Source organism: Sus scrofa, chromosome 6 (assembly GCF_000003025.6).
Source record: "Sus scrofa isolate TJ Tabasco breed Duroc chromosome 6, Sscrofa11.1, whole genome shotgun sequence".
NCBI lineage: Eukaryota > Metazoa > Chordata > Mammalia > Artiodactyla > Suidae > Sus > Sus scrofa.
Window position 1 is genome coordinate 108,198,007 of NC_010448.4, and position 22,574 is coordinate 108,220,580.

Sequence of the window (22,574 nt, forward strand, 5' to 3'; positions counted from 1 at the left end):
GCCTGACTCCCAGCCCATCCTCCCCTTCCTCCCCTCCCATTCCCCCTGCCCCCCTCCCCAAAAAACACATCTCTTTTCATTGTGGAAAATTGCACATTCACAAATTGTGTTTCTTTCCTCACACCAAGCAAATTTCCACAGAGAGGCAGATTCAGGAATGATCTCATGGATGAATCATGCGATTACCCCGCTGTTTATAGGCGCTGCCTTTAGACAAAGATTTTGGTGTTAGCTGCGTTAAGGTCCCTTCATTGTCTTTCACTTACCCTAAGGGGGTGGAGGGGTGGTTTATCAATGAAGTGCTGAGTGTGAGAGGGGCTGGACTTTAGACTGAAAGCTGCTTTGATTTTGCTTTTTCCTGTCAGTTCTGGGCCCTGTTCCACGGGCTGTGATGTTATAACATTCTGCTCTGAGACAAGGAAGCAGATCCAGTCCAAGATGGCACCACGTTGGAAGAGGCGACAAACAGGACCTCTTAGGCTATGGTTGAGTTCCAGTGGATGTGTAACCTCTTTTTTTTTTGCTTTTCTAGGGCCGCACTTGAGGCATGTGGAGGTTCCCAGGCTAGGGGTCCAATCACAGCTACAGCCGCCAGCCTACGCCACAGCCACAGCAACATCAGATCCAAGCCTCATCTGTGATTTACACCACAGCTCACGGCAACGCCGGATCCTTAACCCACTGAGCAAGGCCAGGGATCAAACCCACAATCTCATGGTTCCTAGTCAGATTCTTTTCCGCTGCGCCACAGTGGGAACTCTAGATGTGTAATCTCTTAATTAAAATTAGCTCACAAGTGGTATTTTCTTTCCTAATACAGCGCTCAAGTTTTGCCTTCTACGCAGCAAATCTCTCTCCCTTTTCTTTTTGAAGGATCTGGAAATCCTGTTAATATTTAATTGGCTTTTAAATTATTTACATCTCAAAGTATTCAATCAACTGTGGTCCTTTAAAGAGCAAATGCCCAGTGGAGCTCCAGGCCAGCATTCCAGTGTCTTGAGTTTAGAGCACCCTGAGTGGAATGACCCGGGTAGAAGTCAGGTCATCCCCATCTTGGAAGTAGAAAGCCCTGGAAACTACTTAATTGATCCCACACCCACGCTTTTCCCATCTACTTCCCAGGTGTTAAGTATGTAAATTGTATTTTTTTTTAATTAAGACCAATATTGGTTCATATGCTCCCTAAAGAAAGGGACTTATTTAAATTTTTGGTTATCAAATAGGGAATCTTGTCTGATCAGTTCATGTGTTATGGCCCAGTGAGCTTTAGAAAAGGAGATGAAAGACCATTTGGGGAGTTCCCATCCAGGCTCACTGGGTTAAGAACCCAACTAATACCCATGAGGATGTGGGTTCGATCCCTGGCCTTGCTCACTGGCGTTGCCGTGAGCTGTGGTATAGGTCACAGATGCAGCTCAGATCTGGCGTTGCTATGGCTATAACATATGTCGGCAGCTGCAGCTCCAATTTGACTCCTAGCCTGGAAACTTCCATATGCCATAGGTTCGGCCCTAAAAAGACCAAAAAAAAAAAAAAGATCATTTTGTCTGTTACACAAGATGAAATCAGGAGTTGGCCATTGTGTGGTTAATAGCAACCTGGGCAACCCCCGTTGGGCACCAGGATATCTAGAGAGGCCATCTGCTCTGACCAGATGACTCCACCGTTGTGAAATCATGTGCATTCATGGCCGTGAGAACCAAAACTAAGATAGTGGTCCAGGGGGTTTCCAACCATGATGTTACGGGCTTTTATAAGAGCGCTGTGTTAAATAAATAACTTCCAGTGCTATCCTGTGAAGGATGGGTTTACACCCCCAGAAGAACCAACCTAGATTTCCACTCCTTGCTTAAGGGTGTGACTGCTGATTGGGTGGCTGTGTCCCCCAAAGCATTTTCATCTTCTGCTTTCATCTCCCTCTTCTCCCCAACCCACTTGCTCCCCAACCTCATCGGCCACATGTTGTAAAAAAATCTTTGTGCTGAGTTTTCAAAGCCTGTTTGTGGCTACAGCCTCTGCAAAAGTTAACCAACTTGAATAGAATGAGAAATGAGCTCTCACAGCTAAAGGAGTCCAAGTTGCAGTGTCACCCAGGCCTGTGGAAGAAAAGGAATCATATCTTTGCATTGTCCACGGTTTTATTAACCAGGGGTCTCCTAGCATATCTGCCCAAATGAGATTTTCTTCTATGATCTGATTGACCCTGTTTGTCTCTGAGTGCAAATGACAGCATTTAAACCTTAATGCATGCTGCATGCAATTTTGGGCAATATCCACATCTGGTATTTGAACTTGCCTTCATTCCATTTTTAGAAGGAGGTAGAACATAAATAAATTAATGTTTGAACTCCAGAGGTATCTGGGGGAAAAAAATCTTCTAGGCTTTTCAAAGAAACAGAAAAGTCCAACTTCAGTTTGCTTTTAATTACTTTCAGCTGCAGCTCTGTTATCCAGCACAATCTCCTGGTCCTGGAGGGTTAATGCTGGCATTTGAGCCAAAGAGATATTTCTATTTCCATGCACCATTTTAATGAGAATTCAGAAGGATGATCTTAGAAAGAAAACATCAAGAATTCATCACTACTCCTCTGGGACTTGTGCTTAATTCTTTTTCCCTGGCGTTTCTAAAAAGATTCTCTTTGGGTGAACCAGCAACACCAATGAGAATTCCTTTCTGTAGTCGACTCCAGTCCTTGGCTTCCAGAACATTGGGGCATTGAGAACACGCATCTCTTGCTTGCTTTACACTCACAGGTAAGGCCTGAGCCGTTACCTTGTGTGTAAATTACGTGCCGCAATATGAAGTTGCTGTTCATGTAGATCAAAACAAACAACAGCAAAGTCATATGGTTCTCGTTAATGTCATCCCTCAGGGCCCCCGGGGGACACCAAAATCCACAGATGCTCAAGTCCCTTATATAAAATTACATAGTAGGAGTTCCCATCATGGCTCAGTGGTTAACAAATCCGATTAGGAACCATGAGGTTGCAGGTTCAATCCCTGGCCTTGCTCAGTGGGTTAATGATCCGGCGTTGCCTGTGAGCTGGGGTGTAGGTGGAAGACGCAGCTCAGATCCCACGTTGCTGTGGCTCTGGCGTAGGCCGGCAGCTACAGCTCTGATTTGACCCCTAGCCTGGGAACCTCCATATGCCGAGGGAGCAGCCCTAGAAAAGGCAAAAAGACACACACACACACAAAAAAAAGACATGGTATTTGTATATAATCTACACACATCCTCTTTGTACTTCAGATCATCTTTTAGTTGCTTATAATACCTAATGCAGTGTAAATGCTATGTAAACAGTTGCACATTCACCACAAATTCAAGTTTTACTTTTTGAAACTGTCCGGAATTTTTTTTCCGCATAATTTTTATCCGAGGTTGATTGAATCCATGGATGCGGAACTTGTGGATACGAAGGGCCAACTGTATACAGTTTCAGCAATTCTTACGAGAACACTTAGCTAAGGCCCCTAGAGAAATTTGTCAGCCTCTTTGTGAAAGATGTCCTTTTTCGTTTCCAAGAGTCTCAATAGAAGCTGTTAAAGGGACTGGCATTATTGACATAGATGAGATGTGTTTCATTTTCCATGAACACGTGGCTGTGCGAGCGGATGTATGTACACGGGCGCCCTTAATTCAGTTCCACCAAAACAGCAAACCCGAAGTTAGTGACAACCTCTTCCTGAATCTGAAGCAGAAAAAATAGAAATGTGTGTGCCCTCAGTCACCACCACGAAGCAGTCAATTTTCTAGAGCAGTCATGATATTTATAACCACGTCAGTGAAATTTCTGAAGTGGAAATGTAGCCAATACCCGCTTGGCTACAAGCAGTTAGTGTTCCAGCTTCAGTGTGCAAGAAGTGTAGCATTTTTTTTTTTTTTAAAGTTTACATAATATATGGAGTTCCCCTCGTGGCTCAGTGGAAACGAATCTGGCTAGCATCCATGAGGACGCAGCTTTGATCCCTGGGCTTGACCAGTAGGTTAAGGATCTGACACTGCCGTGAGCTGTGGTGTAGGTCGCAGATGTGGCTCGGATCTGGCTTTGCTGTGATTGCGGTGTAGGCCAGCCACTACAGTTCTGATCAGACCCCTAGCCTAGGAACCTCCACATGCTGCGGGTGTGGCTCTAAAAAAAAAGAAAAAAGAGACCAAAAAAAAAAAAAAGTTTACATATTATAAATCATATAAACTCCCTTATACAAGGCTGGAGGGAAGCTCAGACTTAGTTATTCCCTGGGCACCACCTGCTCCTCCCCTCCAGGTTGCACAAAGGACCTAGAATGCCATGAACTTGGGAGCCCCTGCTGCGTATTGTCCATTAGTGCGCTCTGGCGCTGCCGAAACTTCATGGCCCCTGTCCCCATGGCCCCTCGGGGTAAAGGGATGTGCAGCTCTGTGTCTCATGTAGAATGTGAATTTTTATCACAGCCAGGAGCCCTGTTCCTGGGGTGCTGGTGGCGTGCATAGCATGGATCCTCTGTGATCATGGACCCCACAGTCCTCATTTCCTCCCCACCGAGGGTGGTCCTGCTATACTGGCTCCACCCACAGGCCCTGCCCCTCTCCCGCCCGTGCTGGGGCTCCCAGTGTGGTCTCTCCTTCTGTGAGCTGGGGCCTGGGATGGAAACATCCCTGAGGCAGTGGGCAGATGGGGCCAGGCCACTGTGGGAAGGTTCCTTAGTTGTCCAGTACAGTAGCCACTAGCCACATATGGCTATTCACATTTTAACTCAAATTCACCAAAATTAGCAATGCAGTTCCACCTCAAGCACCACATGCGGCTCGTGGCTGCCCTGTGGGTCAGCTCAGATGGAGGTTTCCATCCCTCCAGAGGGTTCTGTTGGACTATAATGAGTCAGGCCACCTCTGCTGGTAGAAGCTTCTTTAGGCACCTTTACACATCAGACACTGACTGTGTCCACAGGCTACAGACAGGGATTGAGACTCTGTCCCTGCCTGCAGCCAGCACTCCATCCAGGAGTATTCCTTCCCCTCCCCACACACACACCCACCTTCAGCATACAGAGTTTCCCAAGTCAGGGGATCAAACTTGAGCCTCAGCAGTGACAATGCCAGATCCTTAATCCACTAAGCCACCAGAGAACTCCCAGGAACACTCTTACTAGGGGCCTGTTTTATTTTATTTCATTTCGTTTTGGCCACGCCCACGGCATGCAGAAGTTCCTGGTCCAAGGATCGAACCGGAGACACAGCAGTGACAAGAGCCAAGGCAGTGACAATACCAGGTCCTTTAACTGCTAGACCACCAGGGAACTCCAATAGGGGCCTGTTTTAATATTCCTTATCTCTTTTGATCTTCTCTCCCCATAAAGGTATTCCCTGCTTCTGTATTAGTTTCAGTCCTAAATAACATTCTCAATCTGGGTGAAGTAGAAACAAGGAGACAGTTGTTCGGGAGCTGGGAATTTGTGGCATGTGCTCGCTCAGTTAGGTTTTGGCAAAGCAGGAAGTCCACGGAAGCATGCTGTGGATCCTTTAGCAAAACTCCACGCTCTGCTTCTTTGTACCAGCTCACCTCCTGGTCTTCCACCATTGGGCCCCTCCATCCTTTCCCACCACCGCTATTTTTGCCTCCTCAACTTGTTCAGGTTCTTGCTCTGTAGGCGTTTCCCTTTGTTTGTGCCCTGATGTCATCATCTCCATCCTTCATTGTTTGAGGAGGTCTTTTGAGAGCTGCCTGGATCAGCTACTTAGGAGTTGAGGTTTCAGGGCCCATGGTCTCTGGGGATCTATGGTCCTGAGGTTCTGGCAGCCTTGCTGAGCCCTGCTCTGCTCTGGCCCTTTTGATCCTTCCAGCTTCAGATTTGAGATCAGTAACTGGAATGCAGGTCTCTGTTGGCACAGCATGTTTATGAAGCGACGTGACTTAAATCGCCCTGGACCCCAGAGCCCTCAGTGAGTGTGGCCCCCAGCAGAGGCGGAGGAGGAGCTCAGACATCCCCAGAGCACTGCTCTTGCTCAGAACATTTTTAGAGCTCTCCATGGGGTAATTTGCACCTTCTAACGAAGGCTTTGCAATTCTATGGAGTTCCCACCGTGGCTCAATGGTGGCAGATCCAACTAGTATCCATGAGGATACTAGTTTGGGTTTGATCGCTGGATACTAGTTTGGGTTTGATACTAGTTTGGGATACTAGTTTGGGTTTGATCGCTAGCCTCACATAGTGGTTAAGGATCTGGCATTGCCGTGAGCTGTGGCGTAGGTCACAGCCACGGCTCGGACGTTGCGTTGCTGTGTCTGTGGTATATAGGCCGGCAGTGGCAGCTCCTATTCGACCCCTAGCTTGGGAACTTCCATATACCACAGGTGCAACCCTAAAAAAAGAACCCCCCCCAAAAAAAACCCCAAAACCAGACAATTCTATGAGTTACTGTCCCGTTCTGAATTATCCTTCAGGGTGAGTTTGATGTTTGAAAGCACCTGAAGAGGGGGGACACTGATTAAAGTAATAAGTGTTGACGGTTAAAAAAATTAAATACACACACACACACACACACACTCACATACATTCACCTGCACTGGATAATATATAAAGTCTGAAGATTGGGATGGGTCGGTTATGTTTTTCTCCTGCATGACCTTAGTGTTGATTCCAAAAGGGGCTCCAGAGACACTTTGAGCTTGGCAGAGCCATGGCCTCCCAAGGAGACTCCCTTAGAGTACTTGGAGTTCCCATCGTGCTGACTGGGGAGATGTCAGTAACCCATTGGCCTCTGAGCCTGGCTCTCATGTTCAGGCTCTCTGTTTGGTTGCATGTCATTTCTATCACATGAGTGTTGCTGAGAAGCCACAAAGGAGGGACAAAGAATGGGTCCCTTCAGGCAGGGCCTCTTTCTGGGAGTATGACCGTGCTGTCCCATCAGTCAACATCTCTGTGGCTCTTTGGGTGCAACCAGAAGCATTTTTTTCTTTGGCTTATCCCCGCCAGGGATGTGAAGTTGGATGGAGGGAGACAATCAGCGGGAGCCGTGAGCTTGAAAGACATCGTCGGCCTGGAAGGCGTGGAGCTGGGTGCAGACGGGAAGGTAAGGCTGCCTGACTTCTAGGCCACGAGTCTGTGTGATCCCCGGGGGGGCGGTGGTCAGGAAGCAAAGGCTGTGTGATGGACCATGACCGTGCTCGTGGTGTAGGGAACGGGGTGCGGGGCGCGTTTCGGTGTGCGTGACACCAGCCCGTCCCCACTCCCCAGCCTGCAGGTGGGGTAAAGAGCAGCACAGCAAGAGAGTTCCCATCATGGCTCAGTGGTTAACGAATCCAATTAAGAAGCATGAGGTTTCCGGTTCGATCCGTGGCCTCACTCAGTGTGTCAAGGATCCAGCATTGCTGTGAGCTGTGGTGTAGGTTGCAAACGTGGCTCGGATCCCACATTGCTGTGGCTGTGGTGTAGGCCAGCAGTTACAGCTCCGATTCGACCCCTAGCCTGGGAACCTCCATATGCCCTGGGAGCAGCCCTAGAAAAGGCAAAAATATCAAAAGGAAAAAAAAAAAAAGAGCAGCACAGCGACTTCTCCATCTCTTTACAATGGGATGCGCAGTCCTGACCAGTGCTGTGTTCCCCTCTCATCCTCAGGGATACGTACCCAGACCCCTGTGGATGCTGGAAACCTTGGGGAGGACAGAGCCCTATGTATACCATTGTCCCCTATACCTACCTCTGATACATTTAATTTATAAATTAGGCACAGTAAGAATATCCTAGTTGCCAGCATCACTACTTTGTGCTTTGGGGCCATTGTTAAGTAAAATATGTCACTCAAACACAAGCCCTGCGACACGGCGATAGAGACCTACGTGCCTAAGGGGTGGGATGAGCTGGACAAAGGGATGATTCTCGTCGCGGGCAGGACGTACTCCTCTGAACGCGCACCGTTGAAAACTTACGATTTATTTCTGAAATTTTCGATTTAATATTTTTGGACCCTGAGTATCTGAAACTGTGGGTAAAGAAGGATTCCTTTATCACATGCACGCATGCATGTTCTGAGATGGAGCGGCGGGTGGCTTGAACATGTGTGGACTGAGGGTGGTGGCATGTCGCATTCCCACTACTAGGCAGTGTTGTTGGTGTCTCCTGGTCCTGAGAGCCTAAGGGTCCCTCGGCCTTAGCTGTCACATTCCCGCCCCACATCCATAGTTCACTGCGCTGCTGGGTTGGAATCTGAGGAGTGAAGTTTGAAATAGGAAGTTGACCTTTTTGTGCTGGATCCGGGCCGTCTCCGTCCACCCTCCCAAAGCCTGTTTATGGAGACAACGCAAGGTGTCTCCGGGAACGTCATTCCAGTGTGGTTTGCTTGTAGGTGAAGCTGCCAGGGTGGCAAATGACCTCCCTGTCACCCCTCCTGCAGAACAGCTAGTCACTGCCGTGCCTGAATGGCATCGGCCCTGAGTGCACACATAGGTGCGTGGGTCGTGTTTCCCCAAATAGGTGAAAGAGACACGTGCTATGTCTTCATTCGTGAAGCCCGAGTGTTCACAGAGGCAGGGGGAGGGTGCAGTAAAATGAGCATCAGAGACACAGCATCTACCAGAGGAACACAGGAGGAAACAGTCCCTGGTCAGACTTTTGGGGCCTGATGTTCTAGAATTCTGCACTTGGTGGTTTATAAGGAGTTCTACACACAATATATGCCTCCTGTGTTAGACAAACCTCAGCAACTCCTGACATGGTACCTTGTTATCAGATACACTCATCTCAGCCCCACAGCCAGAATATTCAAGCCAAGTGGGATAGATTAAAATTGTGGATGGCCTCAGGTCAGTTGAGTTTAGGTTTTGGCACAAATGAGTGCCAAAACAAATTTCATCTTTCGGATCTCCTTGGATTTTAGAATTGCAGCCGTGAGAATGTGGATCTAAACTGGGCATGGCAACACAGCTTGGTCAAAAGGCAAACCTAACACTGCCTGGGATTATTCACTGGCCCATGTTTGTCTTCCCTTTTCAGACTGTTTCTTATACCCAGTTTCTGTTACCCACGAATGCCTTTGGAACACGAAGGAACACCTTAGACTCCACGTCCTCCTTCTCCCAGCTCCGTACCCTGAGCCACCGAAGCCTCTCCATAGGACGGGCGAGTAGCACCCAGGGGAGCCTGGACACAGGTAAGCTGGGACCTGGCTGGTGTAGGTAGTGGCGGCAGGAAACACCTGGGTCGACAGTGTGGACCAGGTCTCCCCGTATGTGTCAGAGGACAGCTTATCCTGCAGGTGACATGACTTTGGGGCTGCCTGACTTCAGGCCACGCAGGCTCACAGCCAGGCCACTGAGCAAGCTTGCTCATGAGAAGCCTCAGTTGCCAGCCCCTAAGTTCCTATGAGGAGCAGCACCCGGGCCACCTGGCGGAGATGGCTGGACGCCCCAGCCTCTCTCCACCATTCAGTGCCACGTCGCTCCGATTACCTGGTTCTCACCTGCATTTTCATAGTGAAGTTAGGCCTTTCTTCAGAAGTTTGGGGTGTAAACGCAGGATCAGGTATGAGAACTTTTATGATCCTTACAGTGGCTGAGCTTCTCAGCGGACAGAAGACTTGGATGCTTCCAGCTTTACCTGCACAAGCCTGTGTGAGAATTGACACAGGGAGGAAAATGCTTTATGAGGCAGGATTATTTCCACTCTCAGAGAAATTCCAGGTGAAGTTCCTTAGGCCTGTCCAGGGGCTGAGATCAGAAGCCCTGTCCTGATGTTCCCGGCCGCCTCTGGTCATTGACTGATGTTTGCATTGGTGTCCGCTCTGGTCTGGGTGCATCGGACCCCGTAGCCTGCCCAGAACCATTTACACCAAATGCACTTCTCATGAGGGACGGCTTGAGGTTCATGTGAACTACAGGTTTAGAAAATGAGCCTTTTCTGTGCCGCATTTTGTAATCAGTGTTCATGGCATCTTTCATGCTTGTGAGGTGTTATGGTCTTTCAGGTCAGGGAAATGAATGCATAATTTTCTAAAATTGAAAAAAAAAAACTGTCAGAGATTAAGTGTTTGGTGAGCCCCTTTGGCGAGGGGGTGGGGGGGAACACACCAGTGGCACGCAGAGGCGTCTGCTGACCATCAGAGAGAGCAGTGGGACTGAGCTCAGGGACCTGAAGCCAGTCTTTCTTCACTTGAATGTTGCACTAGGCAATCACCCAACCGCTGCTGCCTCATTATCACCTTGCATGTGATCCTTAGGTAGTGACCTGGGAGACTTCATGGACTATGACCCTAATCTCCTGGATGACCCCCAGTGGCCTTGCGGCAAGCACAAGCGAGTTCTGATCTTCCCTTCATACATGGTGAGTAGCAGTGGAGGGTGGTCAGGCAGCTGATCCCTCAGCCTCCTCAGAGAACTTGCATCCTCGCCTCAATGGACAGCGGTTCTTCCTGGGCTTGGGGGTTTGTCCAAACACTGCCCTGCCTGGCTTTTCTTGAGGATCTGCCAGTGTGGCTCATTCAGGGAAGGACCTGCACCTGCATCTCATCCAGGATTCTTCCCACTACCTGGCCAGGGGACATCCCTTCAGAGGGTTGAGAACCCTGAGTCGTCCATGTCTGCAAAAGCTGCCAGGTCAGGAGGCAGGTCACCTCTGAGGTTATGTGTGCATGGACCCCACTAGACAGGGGAGGACCAACCACGCCCATCACTAGCAGTGCTAAGTTCAAGTTCAGCTGTTTGGAGTTCCTTGGTGACTGTGGGCCTCTGCACACACTCTGAGCAAACATCTGGCACTGGGCTCTGGATGACAGAATCATCTCCTGGGAAAGTGAAAGTAGGACAATGTGGGTGTAAAATGTAAAACCTTTCCTTGCCGTTTTTATTTCACGGGCTCTTCCTGTTTTTCCCTTTGGGTAATTCTGGTTTCTGCTTTTGGCTGACCACCGTTTCCCACCACTCTGGCCGCTGTTTCTTCAGACACCAGTAGGGCCTGTATACTTTCACCGGGCAGACTTGCCCTGACGTGGAGGTGGGCAGAGCCCGGGCTGCTGTGGGAGGAGGGAAGCTGGGCTTTCAGAAAATCCTGCTGCACCAGGCCCATCACACACACCATCCGCTGACCCAGGATGCCCCCCACTGCCCCTCTGACCCCCACCAGACTCAGACGGGTGGGCACATCCGGCTCTGGTTCCCTTGCTCTCCACCCCCCACCCCCCGCCCCACCCCACACCCTGGGCTGATGTCAGAAGCCATGGCCCAGGAATGAGCAGAGGGTCCTTTTTCTGTTCTAGGCTCTTGGGACTGCAGAGGCAAATGGGGCCCAACCCCATGCACTCAAAGGCCATCGGAGCCCTCCCTTTAAGCTTAGCATTCTCAGCATTGGGACTCCAGCCCCCAGCCTCTCTCCTCACTGAGCATTTGGCAAGTAGCTACCATCAGAGAAACACCAGGCAGATCTCAGGCCTTCACTGATTATTTTCAACATACGTCCTCTTGCAATTTGGCAGATGGCTCAGAGATCATTCTAAAATCCATATTGAGTCTGAATGAATTGCCAAAGACAATGTCTCGAAAATTGCCCTGGCTCCTCTCTCTTCCATCCTTAGTCTCCAGCTCCTAACCCTGAAAAAAAACAACAACAAAAAAAAAATCCATGTAGAGTTTTTTCCCCCACCTGTGACCTGTTAGATTAGTTACTTTCTAAAAACTAAGGCTCATTCATATAAGCTGGCACATAACAAGTGTCCAGTAAATGACCAGAATCCTTGCCCGGATGTCATGGAGGGAACAACTAAAAGGTCGTGACTTGGGTAACAGGGAAGAATCTTTGTGTTATTTATTGCTTTATTTATTAACGTTCACTCTATATATTAAGTAATTCGGGCAGGAAACTGTGGCTCAGGGAGTCTGAGTGAGGCTTCACAGTTGACAGACAGGAAGTGGGGGGCTGAGGCTCGAACTCCAAGCTTAGTGCCTTTCTTATTGTGCCTCTGACTCTGCATCCCTCCGCAGACAGTGGCAGAACCCCTGACCTTAGGGTAGGACGTGAAAATGATTCTCTGGGTCAACAACTTAAATTTCTGGGTAATCAAGAGAATGAGAAGGGGCGCTGTTTTTGACTGGCATTGAGGTTTGGTGGGAACTCTTCTGCAGACCTGTTTTGTCTGGTGATAACTAACCTCTCCTTATATAGGCCTGCTGTCTGGCCAGTGTGGCTTGGTGTTTTGTTTTGTTTTTTTTCTTTCTTTAAATGATTTAATTGCGAGCTTCGAGGTTCTGGGCTGGAGTCTATATGTGCGCGCCTGTGCACAGGGATCATTTTTCCTCCTCGGACGGTGCACTTGATGACCTGCCAGGTCAGCGTATATGTCCTACCCTACTGGTTTTATGATCCCAAGTGGGTCATTTTTCAGTTCCCCACATTGAGTCTGTAGCCTGTGCTTCCTGTCATAGTCCATTTTTCAGAGAATGAAATTGCCCATGAACTACATTTGCCTGGTCAGCTTCGTAAGACCTACGTCTTCTCCTCCGGCCACAGATATTGGTGCTTGGATAAAACGTGGGCCGTCCACTTTTCAGCACTGAGGTATGTGTCGTGGGCTATAAAGTGCCTCACACTGGCTCCCAGAGGCTTCCTGTCTAGAAGCAGACATGGATTCTAGGTTCTTTCCCATGCGTTTTTGCACTGAAATTGCAGGAGCAAGAGTGAGAGTGGGGGTTTTGCTTGCTTTATTTGTGTGTTGAGTAACAGGGATAGAATTTGTCCATCCAACCAGTATTGACTGAGGCCCTGCTGTGCCAGGCCAGGAGCTTCCTTATACGTAGCAGAGGACAGACAGACCAGCCGCAGCGCCCATTCTCCTCAATGGTGTAGTGAGTGGGGAAGTCGGTGAACAGTAGGCAATTCCCTGTAGTAAGAAGGGTGAGGAAGGAACTTTCTTACAAAAATGAGAAGGAGGGATTCCTGTTGTGGCTCAGTGGATTAAGAACCCAACACAGTGTCTGTAAGGATGCAGGTTCAATCCCTGGAGTTGCTCAGTGTTGGCCACAAGCTGAGGTGTAGGTTACAGAGGCAGCTCGGATCCTGTGTTGCTGTGGCTATAATATACACTGGCAGCTGCAGCTCCAATTCAACTCCTAGTCTGGGAACTTCCACTGCCACAGGTGTAGCCTTAAAAAGAAAAAACAATGGAAAGGAGTTTCCTTGTGGCATAGTGGGTTAAGGACCTAGCATTGTCATTGCAGCAGCTCATGTCACTGCAGTGGTATGGGTTTGATTCCTGACCCCGGGAACTTCTGTACACTGTGGGCACAGCCAAAAAAAAAAAGTGGTGAGAAATGACAGGGAGGGTTAGAGGTTAGAGGTGGGCTTCCAGGAAGGCTGGCCTGAGGAGGTGGCATCAAAAGTGAACACAGGGTTGAGAAGGAGCAGACCTGCTAGGCCTTGGGAGGGAGACCCCGTGTGCAAGAGCACAAAGTTTGCAGAAGGTTGACTTTGTGTAAAATGAATAGTTTTAATGGTAACAGTCACTGCCCTACACACACACACACACACACACACACACACACACACACACACACACACACACACACACGGGCAAATCCATAGACTGATGATCCCAAGAAACTCTCTCTGCTAACTTGACCCCATGCACAAGGAGTCACACTTGTGCACAGGTGCTAGCTACCAACATGGACAGAGGGAGTTACAGGGTTACCTGACCCAAGTGGTCAAAGGCCCTTCTTGAGGGTCTGGGGCACATCTTGGCTTAAGGGTGGGTGGGAGGTGCTCAGCCCAGACATGGCAGGGCGCCTCCTGCAGGCAGGTGTTGGCCCTGTGAGAAGCCAGGGCAGCCCTGCTCCTCCACCCCTCCCCTGGGCTCCCTGCTAACGCCTTTGCCTGGAGTTTGGAGACGGGAGCTGGCAGGTTCCTCATAGGCTGACTGTGTGAGCTGCACCCCCGCCACCCCCTAAATACCATCCTCCGAGGCCTCTGGGGTCCTGCTGCCACATGCCTGTCTCTGCTAGGCCCCCAGGGCTGTTTGGGTTCAGCCAGCCCAACAGAGGCCCAGGTCTGAGAAGCCACGGCTGTTGCCCTGGGTTTGGGGGGTGGGTCTCATATGCCTGTGGAATTTCAAGGTCTGAGGTGTTGGTGTGGCCTCAACAGAATCAAGCAACTTTACCAGTGATGAGCTTTGTCTTTTTATCTTGTCAAATCCTGCAGCAGCCATTTTTTCCCTCTTTTTATGTTGATATAATTTATATTTAGTTACATGTATCCATTTTAAGTATACAGTTCCATGCATTTCGTATTCTCCATTCTGATCAACGTGTAGTGCACTTTCTGTGCCCTTAGAAAGTTCTCTCCTGTCCATCCTGTTCTGCCTCCCACCCACTCGCAGCAAAGTCAACTGCTGTTCTGACTTGTCACCCAAGATTGGTTTTGCCTCTGAAACTTCATAAAAATGGAACCATAGGGAGTTCCTGTCGTGGCTCAGTGGTTAATGAATCCGACTAGGAACCATGAGGTTGCGGGTTCGATCCCTGCCCTTGCTCAGTGGGTTAAGGATCTGGCATTGCCATGAGCTGTGGTGTATGTTGCAGACGCGGCTCGGATCCCGCGTTGCTGTGGCTCTGGCTTAGGCCGGTGGCTACGGCTCCAATTGGACCGCTAGCCTGGGAACCTCCATATGCCGCGGGAGTGGCCCAAGAAACGGCAAAAAGATGAAAAAAAAAAAAAATGGAACCATATACTATGTGCTTTTTTAAAAATCTGTCTTCAGGAGTTCCCCATGTGGCTCAGAGGATTACAAACCCGATTAGTATCCACAAGGATGCAGGTTCCATCCCTGCTCTCCCTGAGTGGGTTAAGGATCCGGCGTTGCCGTGAGTTGTGGTATAGGTTGCAGATGCAGCCTGGATCCCACATTGCTGTGGCTGTGGTATAGGCCGGCAGCTACAGCTCTGATTCATCCCCTAGCCTGGGAACATCCATGTGCCAAGGTGCAGCCCTGAAAAGCCAAAAAAAAAAAAAATTCGTCTTCTTTCACACAACTTCCTATCTGTGAGATTCACTCATGTTGCGTGCGTCCGTGGTTTTTTTACATTGCCGAGTAGCTTTCCGTTGTATGGACATACCATCGTTTGCCCATCTCCTATTGATGGACACTTGTGTTGTTTCCAGTGGAGGGATATCGTGATTATTGCTGCTGTGAACATTCACATACACATCTTTTTGTGGATGTATGTTTACATTTTTCTTGGGTAAATACCTATCAGTGGACTTTCTGGGCCATAGCGGAGGTGATGTTAACCATCCAGGGTGTAGTTGAAGGTATATTTTCGTTCACCTTTGTTCTCGGTAAATGATAACAAAGGCCACTCATGGCCACCACTGGGATGGGCCTTAAAGTGGGAGAGTGCCAGAGGTGAACATGTCCCCCAAGGCTCAGAAAGAAGCCTGTTATTTGCAAGGTTTAAGTGGCACCCCTTGGAGACCCGGCCCGGTGTTCCAAGTTAGTTGTATTTTTTAACTTTGAAACTTTGATCCAAGCAAGTCACTCCCAGTTATTAGCCTCTGAGAAAGGGCAAAGGAGAGGTTTTGAACCTTCCCTCCCAAAAAAAAAAAAAAACCCTGGGGCAGGTATGGAAATCAAATTGCCACTGTCCCCATAATGTTTCTAGACGGTGACCACAGAACATAAAAGTATGTCGAGCCTCCGGGGTACAAGCAGGTTCTTGTCGGGCCTGAGCTTAATGATGGTTTCTCAGTGTTTGGCGGGCGGAAGGCCTCCGTCAGAACTGGTGCTGCCTGCTCTGTGCGCCTCCTGGCTTGTAATTAAATTTTCACTAGAGCGTAGTTATTTATCATCAGAACCTGGCAGCTGAAGTTAGTGGTGTTTCTCCCTCCCCTTATGGGTGTGAAAAGCAATTAAGAGAAGAAGGTAAGTGAACGATCGGATGGAGGGGATGGCAACAAAATTAACATTCTTTGAATGGATTTCTGGATCCTTTTCCTTGTCTCAGGAAGAAATCCCTCTGGTACTGTTTCGACATTAGAAAGAAAGCCGACTCACAACCTTTACGCTATCTATAGGTGCCTGAGTCTCAAGAGGACATCCCTTGGCGTGATGTCCATGATAAAATGCCTGGTCTCTAATTTTCTTAATGGTACCGTCTAAGTACTTAGAGAAAAGCCCCTTCTGCAGTTCCCTGGTGGCTCAGTGGGTTAAGGATCTGGTGTTGTCACGACTGTGGCTCTGGTTATAGCTGTGGCGTGAGATCAGTCACAGGCCCGGGAACTTCTGCAAGCTGCAGGTGTGGTAAAAAAGAAAACAAGAACAAAAAAAACCTTCTTCCATATCAGCATCTCTCCAGTGTTGGGGGAATATATCTTAGAACTTAGTTTTTCATTACAGTGTGAGATGCTGAGCAGAAGGAAATAGAAGACAATAAAATGAAGATTAATCCAGGCTTCTGTGTGATTGGAGCCTGGATTCTCTCTCTCTCTCTCTCTCTCTCTCTCTCTCTTTTTTTTTTTTAATTGAAAACTGTCTGGATGATGTAGGCACTTAATTACTCGTCTGCAGGTGGATTGATTGAGAAGCTAAAGCAGCTTGAGCCCCAGGAGACCCTCCCTTGCAAGGCTCTTTCCAGGCCTGCAGGTTTCTAGGTGCATGAAGCTTATTCAATTTGAGAGTCCTCCTTTAAAACAGCAATGCAGCATTACAAAAACACCATTGCTGGGCCTCTCTGAAGATTTGAACGGGGCCTGGAACTTCTCTAGCTCAGAGTATCCTCTGCTGGGGGAGCAGTGACTCTTTGAGGCCTGCTAGCTTTTGGTGTAAATGCTACAGTGAAATGCCTGATTGCGTCATGGTAGGTTTTGTTTTCTGTTTTGTGTTGGTGTGTTGGAAAGTGTCTGATCACGGTTTTATGGGATATAATTCACAAGTACAAGTCACCTCTTCAAATGTACAATTCAGTGGTTTCTTAGTATACTCGCCAAATTGTACAACCGTCACCACTCAATTTTTTTTTTAAACATTATAGAAATTCCTCAGATTTTTATTTTTTTTATTTTTTTATTTTTTATTTTGTCTTTTTGCCATTTTCTTGGGCCGCTCTCACGGCATATGGAGTTCCCAGGTTAGGGGTCCAATCGGAGCTATAGCCACTGGCCTGCACCAGAGCCACGGAAACACCAGATCCGAGCCGCGTCTGCAACCTACACCACAGCTCACGGCAACGCCGGATCATTAACCCACTGAGCAAGGGCAGGGACCAAACCCGCAACCTCATGGTTCCTAGTCGGATTCGTTAACCACTGCACCATGACGGGAACTCCTGTCACCACTCAATTTTAAGGCATTTTCGTCATCCCAGCATGAGGCTCCGTGCTCTTAACCACCTCCTAGGAAGCCACTGACATACTTTCCGTCTCTGTAGACGTACCTGTTGTGGACATTTCACAAAGATGGAATCACACACCATGTGGTCTTTTGTGCCTGGCCTCTTAGTATAACGTTTTCAAGGTTCATCCATGTGGTTACATGCCTTACTATTGTGGAAGGTTTTTAACTTTTTTTTTAATCCTATGAAAATAATATAAAATGAAACCGTGCTTCACATGTGACCCAAGATGTTGCCGCATCTGCTTCCTTGCTGTGTATTTGTCTCAGAGCTTCAGTGATGGCTTTGTGATTTTTTTCACCCTGACGCTGCACGCACAGTTCATCAGCTTGCACTCTGAGACCACCCTTTAAGAAGCATGTGTTTAAAAATGCGTCCAAATGCCATCTGGGTATGTGTGACCTCGGGGCCACCTCCCACCAGTGTCATCTCGGGTGGGTAGACCCCTGTTCCAGAAGTTTCTGTAGTACCTGGTAAACATCTGACCCCGTCGCTGAAACTTGGAACGTGCTCTGCACACCTGGTCAGCCCCCGAGTGGTGTCATCCCAAAGCAAAGCAACAGATCCCACGTGCATCTCTTCCATCTGCAAAGCATTTCCTTTCGGTGAGAGAACCTGCAAGAGCTGCCGGCCTGAGTGCAAGGGAGGAGGTTAGATGCAGGAGTCTGTGTTTGAAATCCGAGGGATAGAAACTAGAGCAACAAACCCAGCCTCAGGCCACGCAGGCCGTCTGCCCGTACCTGTCTTGTGATTTACTGTTTTCTTAGGGAGAAAGAGTAAGCATAGGACAGTCAAAATGGCCAGTGGTGTGTGGTTAGATTGATTTCATCAAGGCTCCGCTTACCTTAGCAAGATAGCGCGTCTGCTTGCCGGTGCCCAGCTGGGCTCAGAGCCCTGAGGGGCATGGGACAGGTGCAGTGGAAGCCAGGGAGCCCCTCTTGTGTGGTGGCTCTTGGTGCTGGAGGAGTGGCAGGTGTCACTCTTGTACCCCTCCTCTGTGTCGCAGGCCAGGAACACAAGCCTTGGAGGGGCTCCCTGCTGCTTCCATGTAGCCCTGTGACAAGAGCCCAGCTCCTGTGGAGTGTTCTGTCCCCAGGGGGCTCCCCTGACCCAGGATATGAGTCTATGCTAACATGTATTCGGAGCTGCTCTGAGAAGTCCCAGGGAGATTTGGGGGTGGAAGGAAAGGGAGCCTTACCAGCCCCCATGTGGAAGCACCATCTCAGTTATTTCTGTAGGAGTCAGACCAGCAACCTGTTAGTCGGAGCCCCTTATTCTTATCAAGCATTGTCACTGGGGCATAGGCGACTCCCCATCCACACCTGCTGACTCCCTTTCCCCCTTGCTTGCCGCCACCCACCTCTGTTGCACCCAGCCCCACCTGAGGGGCCTTCACTTTAGGGCATTCTGGTGCCATGGGCCAGAAATGGGCCCAAGTTCTGTTCCGTGGGGGCTCCCTCCCTTCTCTTGTGATGAGTCGAGCCTTTATTAGTTTTTGTAAAAAGCCAGAGGTGTCTCAGTGTCTCCGCCATAGGTGCGGTAGACTCTTCCAGTTGGAGAACTAGGTGCTGGTCTTAGCATCGCTTCCCGTTGTCTCAGAAGGGATGCAGGGCATCAGCCTCCTCACTGGGCCTTCCTAATTCTACCTCCATCTCTGGAAGGGCAGGCTGGGCAGGGCTCCTTTCTGACTTGCATCTCCTTAGACCTTCTGCGTGTTTTATGGTCTCCTCCTCCCAGCTGACCTCCCTCTTCCCCTCTCTGCAGCTGCGCACACACAGCTTCCCTGCAGCCAGGCAGCTGCAAGAAGGTGCATTTACACCATCTCTCACCCCTTTGGCAAAATACAAGTGCCGAGAATGGAGCTGCCTGCCCCTCGCACAGCCTGGCCCAGCTGTCACCCACACAGTGTCCTGCCTCTGGAAAATCCCATGGCCTGGAATTTGGTGGCACTGAACGCAGGGGTCACTTGGTCTGTCCCAGACCAGAAGGGGACCACAGCCCATTTATGAGCACATCTATTCGTAGGGATGTGAGTGCACTGGCAGAACCCTGGTGTTGTGACTTGTGAGTCTTTTTTTTTTCCTTTGTGTTTTTTGAGAGCCGCACCTGCAGCATATGGAGGCTCCCAGACTAGGGATCGAATTAGAGCTGTAGCCACCAGCCTACACCACAGCCACAGCAACGCAGGATCTGAGCCACATCTGCGACGTACACCACAGCTCACGGCAACACCAGATCCTTAACCCACCAAGTGAGCCCAGGGATCAAACCCATATCCTCATGGATACTAGTCGGGCTCATTACCGCTGAGCCACGACGGGAAGTCCTGTTACGAGTCTTTATAAACCATGCAATCAGACTGACAGGGAACTGGAACAAAGCGTGCCCCCCCTTTTACTTCTTCTCTCAAGTTAGAACGAGTGAGTGGCTGGGGGCCCACTGAACCCATTCCTGCAGCTCAGCCTCTGGCACTGCCTCCTCAGCTCACCCCGATCCCTGGGAAGACAACCACTGTCTCGGCCGGTGGGGAGGGAACGTGGGGAGGTCCAGCCTCTAAAGGATGTCGTAAGGCTCCCTCCAGACATATAGGACCACACAGGAAGTCATGGCCACTATGTTCCAGAAAGTGTGTCCTAGAGGGAACCAGCGCTGAGGACAACGGGGACTGTCATCCCCCTGGAAGTTGCCTGAGGGGTGATTCTTCCTGTTTGTGGCACCTGGCCCGTGCTGGCTGGGGTGAAACAGTGGCCTCCAGTGTAGCATATGTGCAAGGCCCTGCCGAGCAAGGCCTGGGAGGAGATCATCACTTTGAAGGCCCCCCCCCCCAGCCACTTGGATCATGTGCCCTGAAGAGCCCCACACATCTGGTGCCCTATGGTTGCCCACGTAAAGCACACGACAGAGAAGCCAGGTAAATAAATTGAGGCCCAGAGAGCCTGAGCCGCATGCAGTACTGTCCAGATACCGAGTAGCAGAGCTGGGGTTTAAACACAGGGGTCTGGCTCCAGAGTCTGGATCTTCCCACGCTGAGCTGCAGCTCAGAGAAGCAGAGATAAGAGCAAGACTGAGAGAAAGCTTGGAGTTCCTGTTGTGGCTCAGTGGGTTAAGGACCTGGCGTTATCTCTGTGAGAATGTGGGTTCAATTCCTGACCTTGCTTAGTAGGTTAAGGATCCAGCGTTCCTACAAGCCGCGGATGCAGCTCAGATCCGGTGTTGCTTGGCTGTGGCACAGGCCGGCAGCTGCAGCTCCCATTCTACCCCTGGCCCAGGAACTTCCATATGCCGCATGTGCAGCCAGGTGAAGGAGCGAGGGCAGAACGAAAGGGCCCCCTCAGACCAAGGCGAGGGCCAGCACCTACTGCCTGGGACAGAGTGGGGGCCTCGCAGTTGGGGCATCATCCTGGGAGGAAGAGCCGGGATCAGAGGCTACACACTGGCACCAGCAGGAGCAGGCACCACTACTGTGGGTGGAATTGTGTCCCCAAAAAGAATGGCACAAGTCTAGCCCCCAGTACCTCGGAATGTGACCTGTGCATAGGTTGTTTGCAGAGCTAGGATGAGGCTGCTTATAAAAATAAGAGCATCTTCTGCAAGGTCTGGGCTCAGAAGTGGGCTGAGCCCTTCTTGTCCCACCTCCAGGGCTGCAAGCTGAGCTGTGTTGTTGATGCTCACGGGGTCCTTTGAAAGCTAGGACTGGTCAAGCAGTGGTGTGGGAAGACCCCCAGTGCTGCAGTGAACTGATGACATGGGTACCTTTAGGGGAAGTAGAGCTCTGTCCTCATCCCAAGTCCTGCCAGTGGGGTTCTGTCACAATAGTGGTAAGTGCCATCAATGAAAACCATGTATACATCAGTTACGGTTCAATTACAAAGCACAGCTTCCACTCAAGCTAGTTTCCAAAGAAAGGGATTTATTACAGGGTACTAAACAGCTTATAGAACCACCTGGGAAGCTGACAAAACAGCCGAAGTTGGGATTTCAGGAATTATCCCCAAACCATACTGCAGAACCAGGTCGCCAGGGGAATCCATACCAGCTGTCAGCTCTGGGTCTAAGAGTGCAGCCACCTCCAGCACCTGCTCCTGCTGTGGGCATTAGATCCCTGCTGCCCTGCTGTGCTCTACACCTGACAGTGGAAGCCAGGATTCTAGGACTCCTGCCAAGACTCTTGGCAGCAGAAACAATAGAAATGCAGCCTCTGCTTCAGCTCTGCTCTCTGACACCAGTGCATCGGACGGAAGGAACTGGAATCGTATTTGGAATCCTAGCTGCAAAGGAGTCGGGAAGTACAGGAAGGCATCCGTGAAGGGGTTGGATGTCCAGGCCATAGTGTGTAATGGAGGAGAGTCACTGGGGTTGAGGGAAGATGATCCTGCAGAAGTGGCATTGCAAGCCAGGCAAGGAGGATCCGATTCACAGAAAAGTCACCTGGGCAACATCTCGGGGCCGAGAGCGGGCCCCGCCCTCAAACACTGACTCAGTGGGACTGGAGCCCAGCCCAGTTTGCTGCCTTCTCCCCTGTTGTGTTCTCTGTAAGATTCGCCAGGGTCCTTTAGGCGCATGATGTTCTCTGTGTTTGATCTTTGAGATAAACCCATGAAGAAGCCCATCAGGTATTCTTATCTCATACATAGAAGAGGAAGGCGAAACTCAGAGAGGTTAAGCTGCTTTCTCCTGACTCACTGGAGGTGGAGCCGCCAGCCACCATGGCAGCCCTTTCTACCTGCCAGCTGCCTGGAGCTGCTCCCTGCTGCTGCTAAGTGCTGCTCTTTCAGTCTGATTAAGACCTGGAAAGCAGTGCTCCCTGCCTCAGTGGGTGCAAGCCCCATCACCTCTCTGACCCTCTGTTTCCTCATCTGTAAGGTCAGATGCTGGAAGGCACTTGCAAACTCCTCTTTTGGCAATGGGAGCCTCCTTTCAAGAAAAGTGTTGCAGAGTTCCCATTGTGGCTCAGCAGGTTAAGAACTCAACTAGTATCCATGAGGATGAGGGTTCAGGCCAGGGCCTTGCACAGTGGGTTAACGATCTGGAGTTGCCATGAGCTGCAGCATAAGCTCGCAGATGCGGCTCAGACCCCGTGTTGCTGTGGCATAGGCTGGCAGCTGCAGCTCCAATTCGACCCCTAGCCTGGGAACCTCCATATGCCGTGGTGCAGCCCTGAAAAAGAACAGAGAGAGAGAAGTATTGCATGAATCTACATTTAAGACAGAAAAGCAGCACTG

General features: G+C 49.8%; 1 protein-coding gene across 1 annotated transcript in view; it reads left to right on the forward strand.

Annotated features, from left to right (window-relative positions):
* Positions 1–22,574, forward strand: part of CABLES1 (Cdk5 and Abl enzyme substrate 1) — a 112,489-nt gene that overhangs the window by 81,663 nt on the left and 8,252 nt on the right. Inside the window, exons 5-7 of the mRNA XM_021097743.1 lie at positions 6,959–7,055; positions 8,975–9,131; positions 10,197–10,300. Coding sequence (XP_020953402.1) covers positions 6,959–7,055; positions 8,975–9,131; positions 10,197–10,300 — 358 coding nt within the window. The remainder of the gene's footprint in view (positions 1–6,958; positions 7,056–8,974; positions 9,132–10,196; positions 10,301–22,574) is intronic.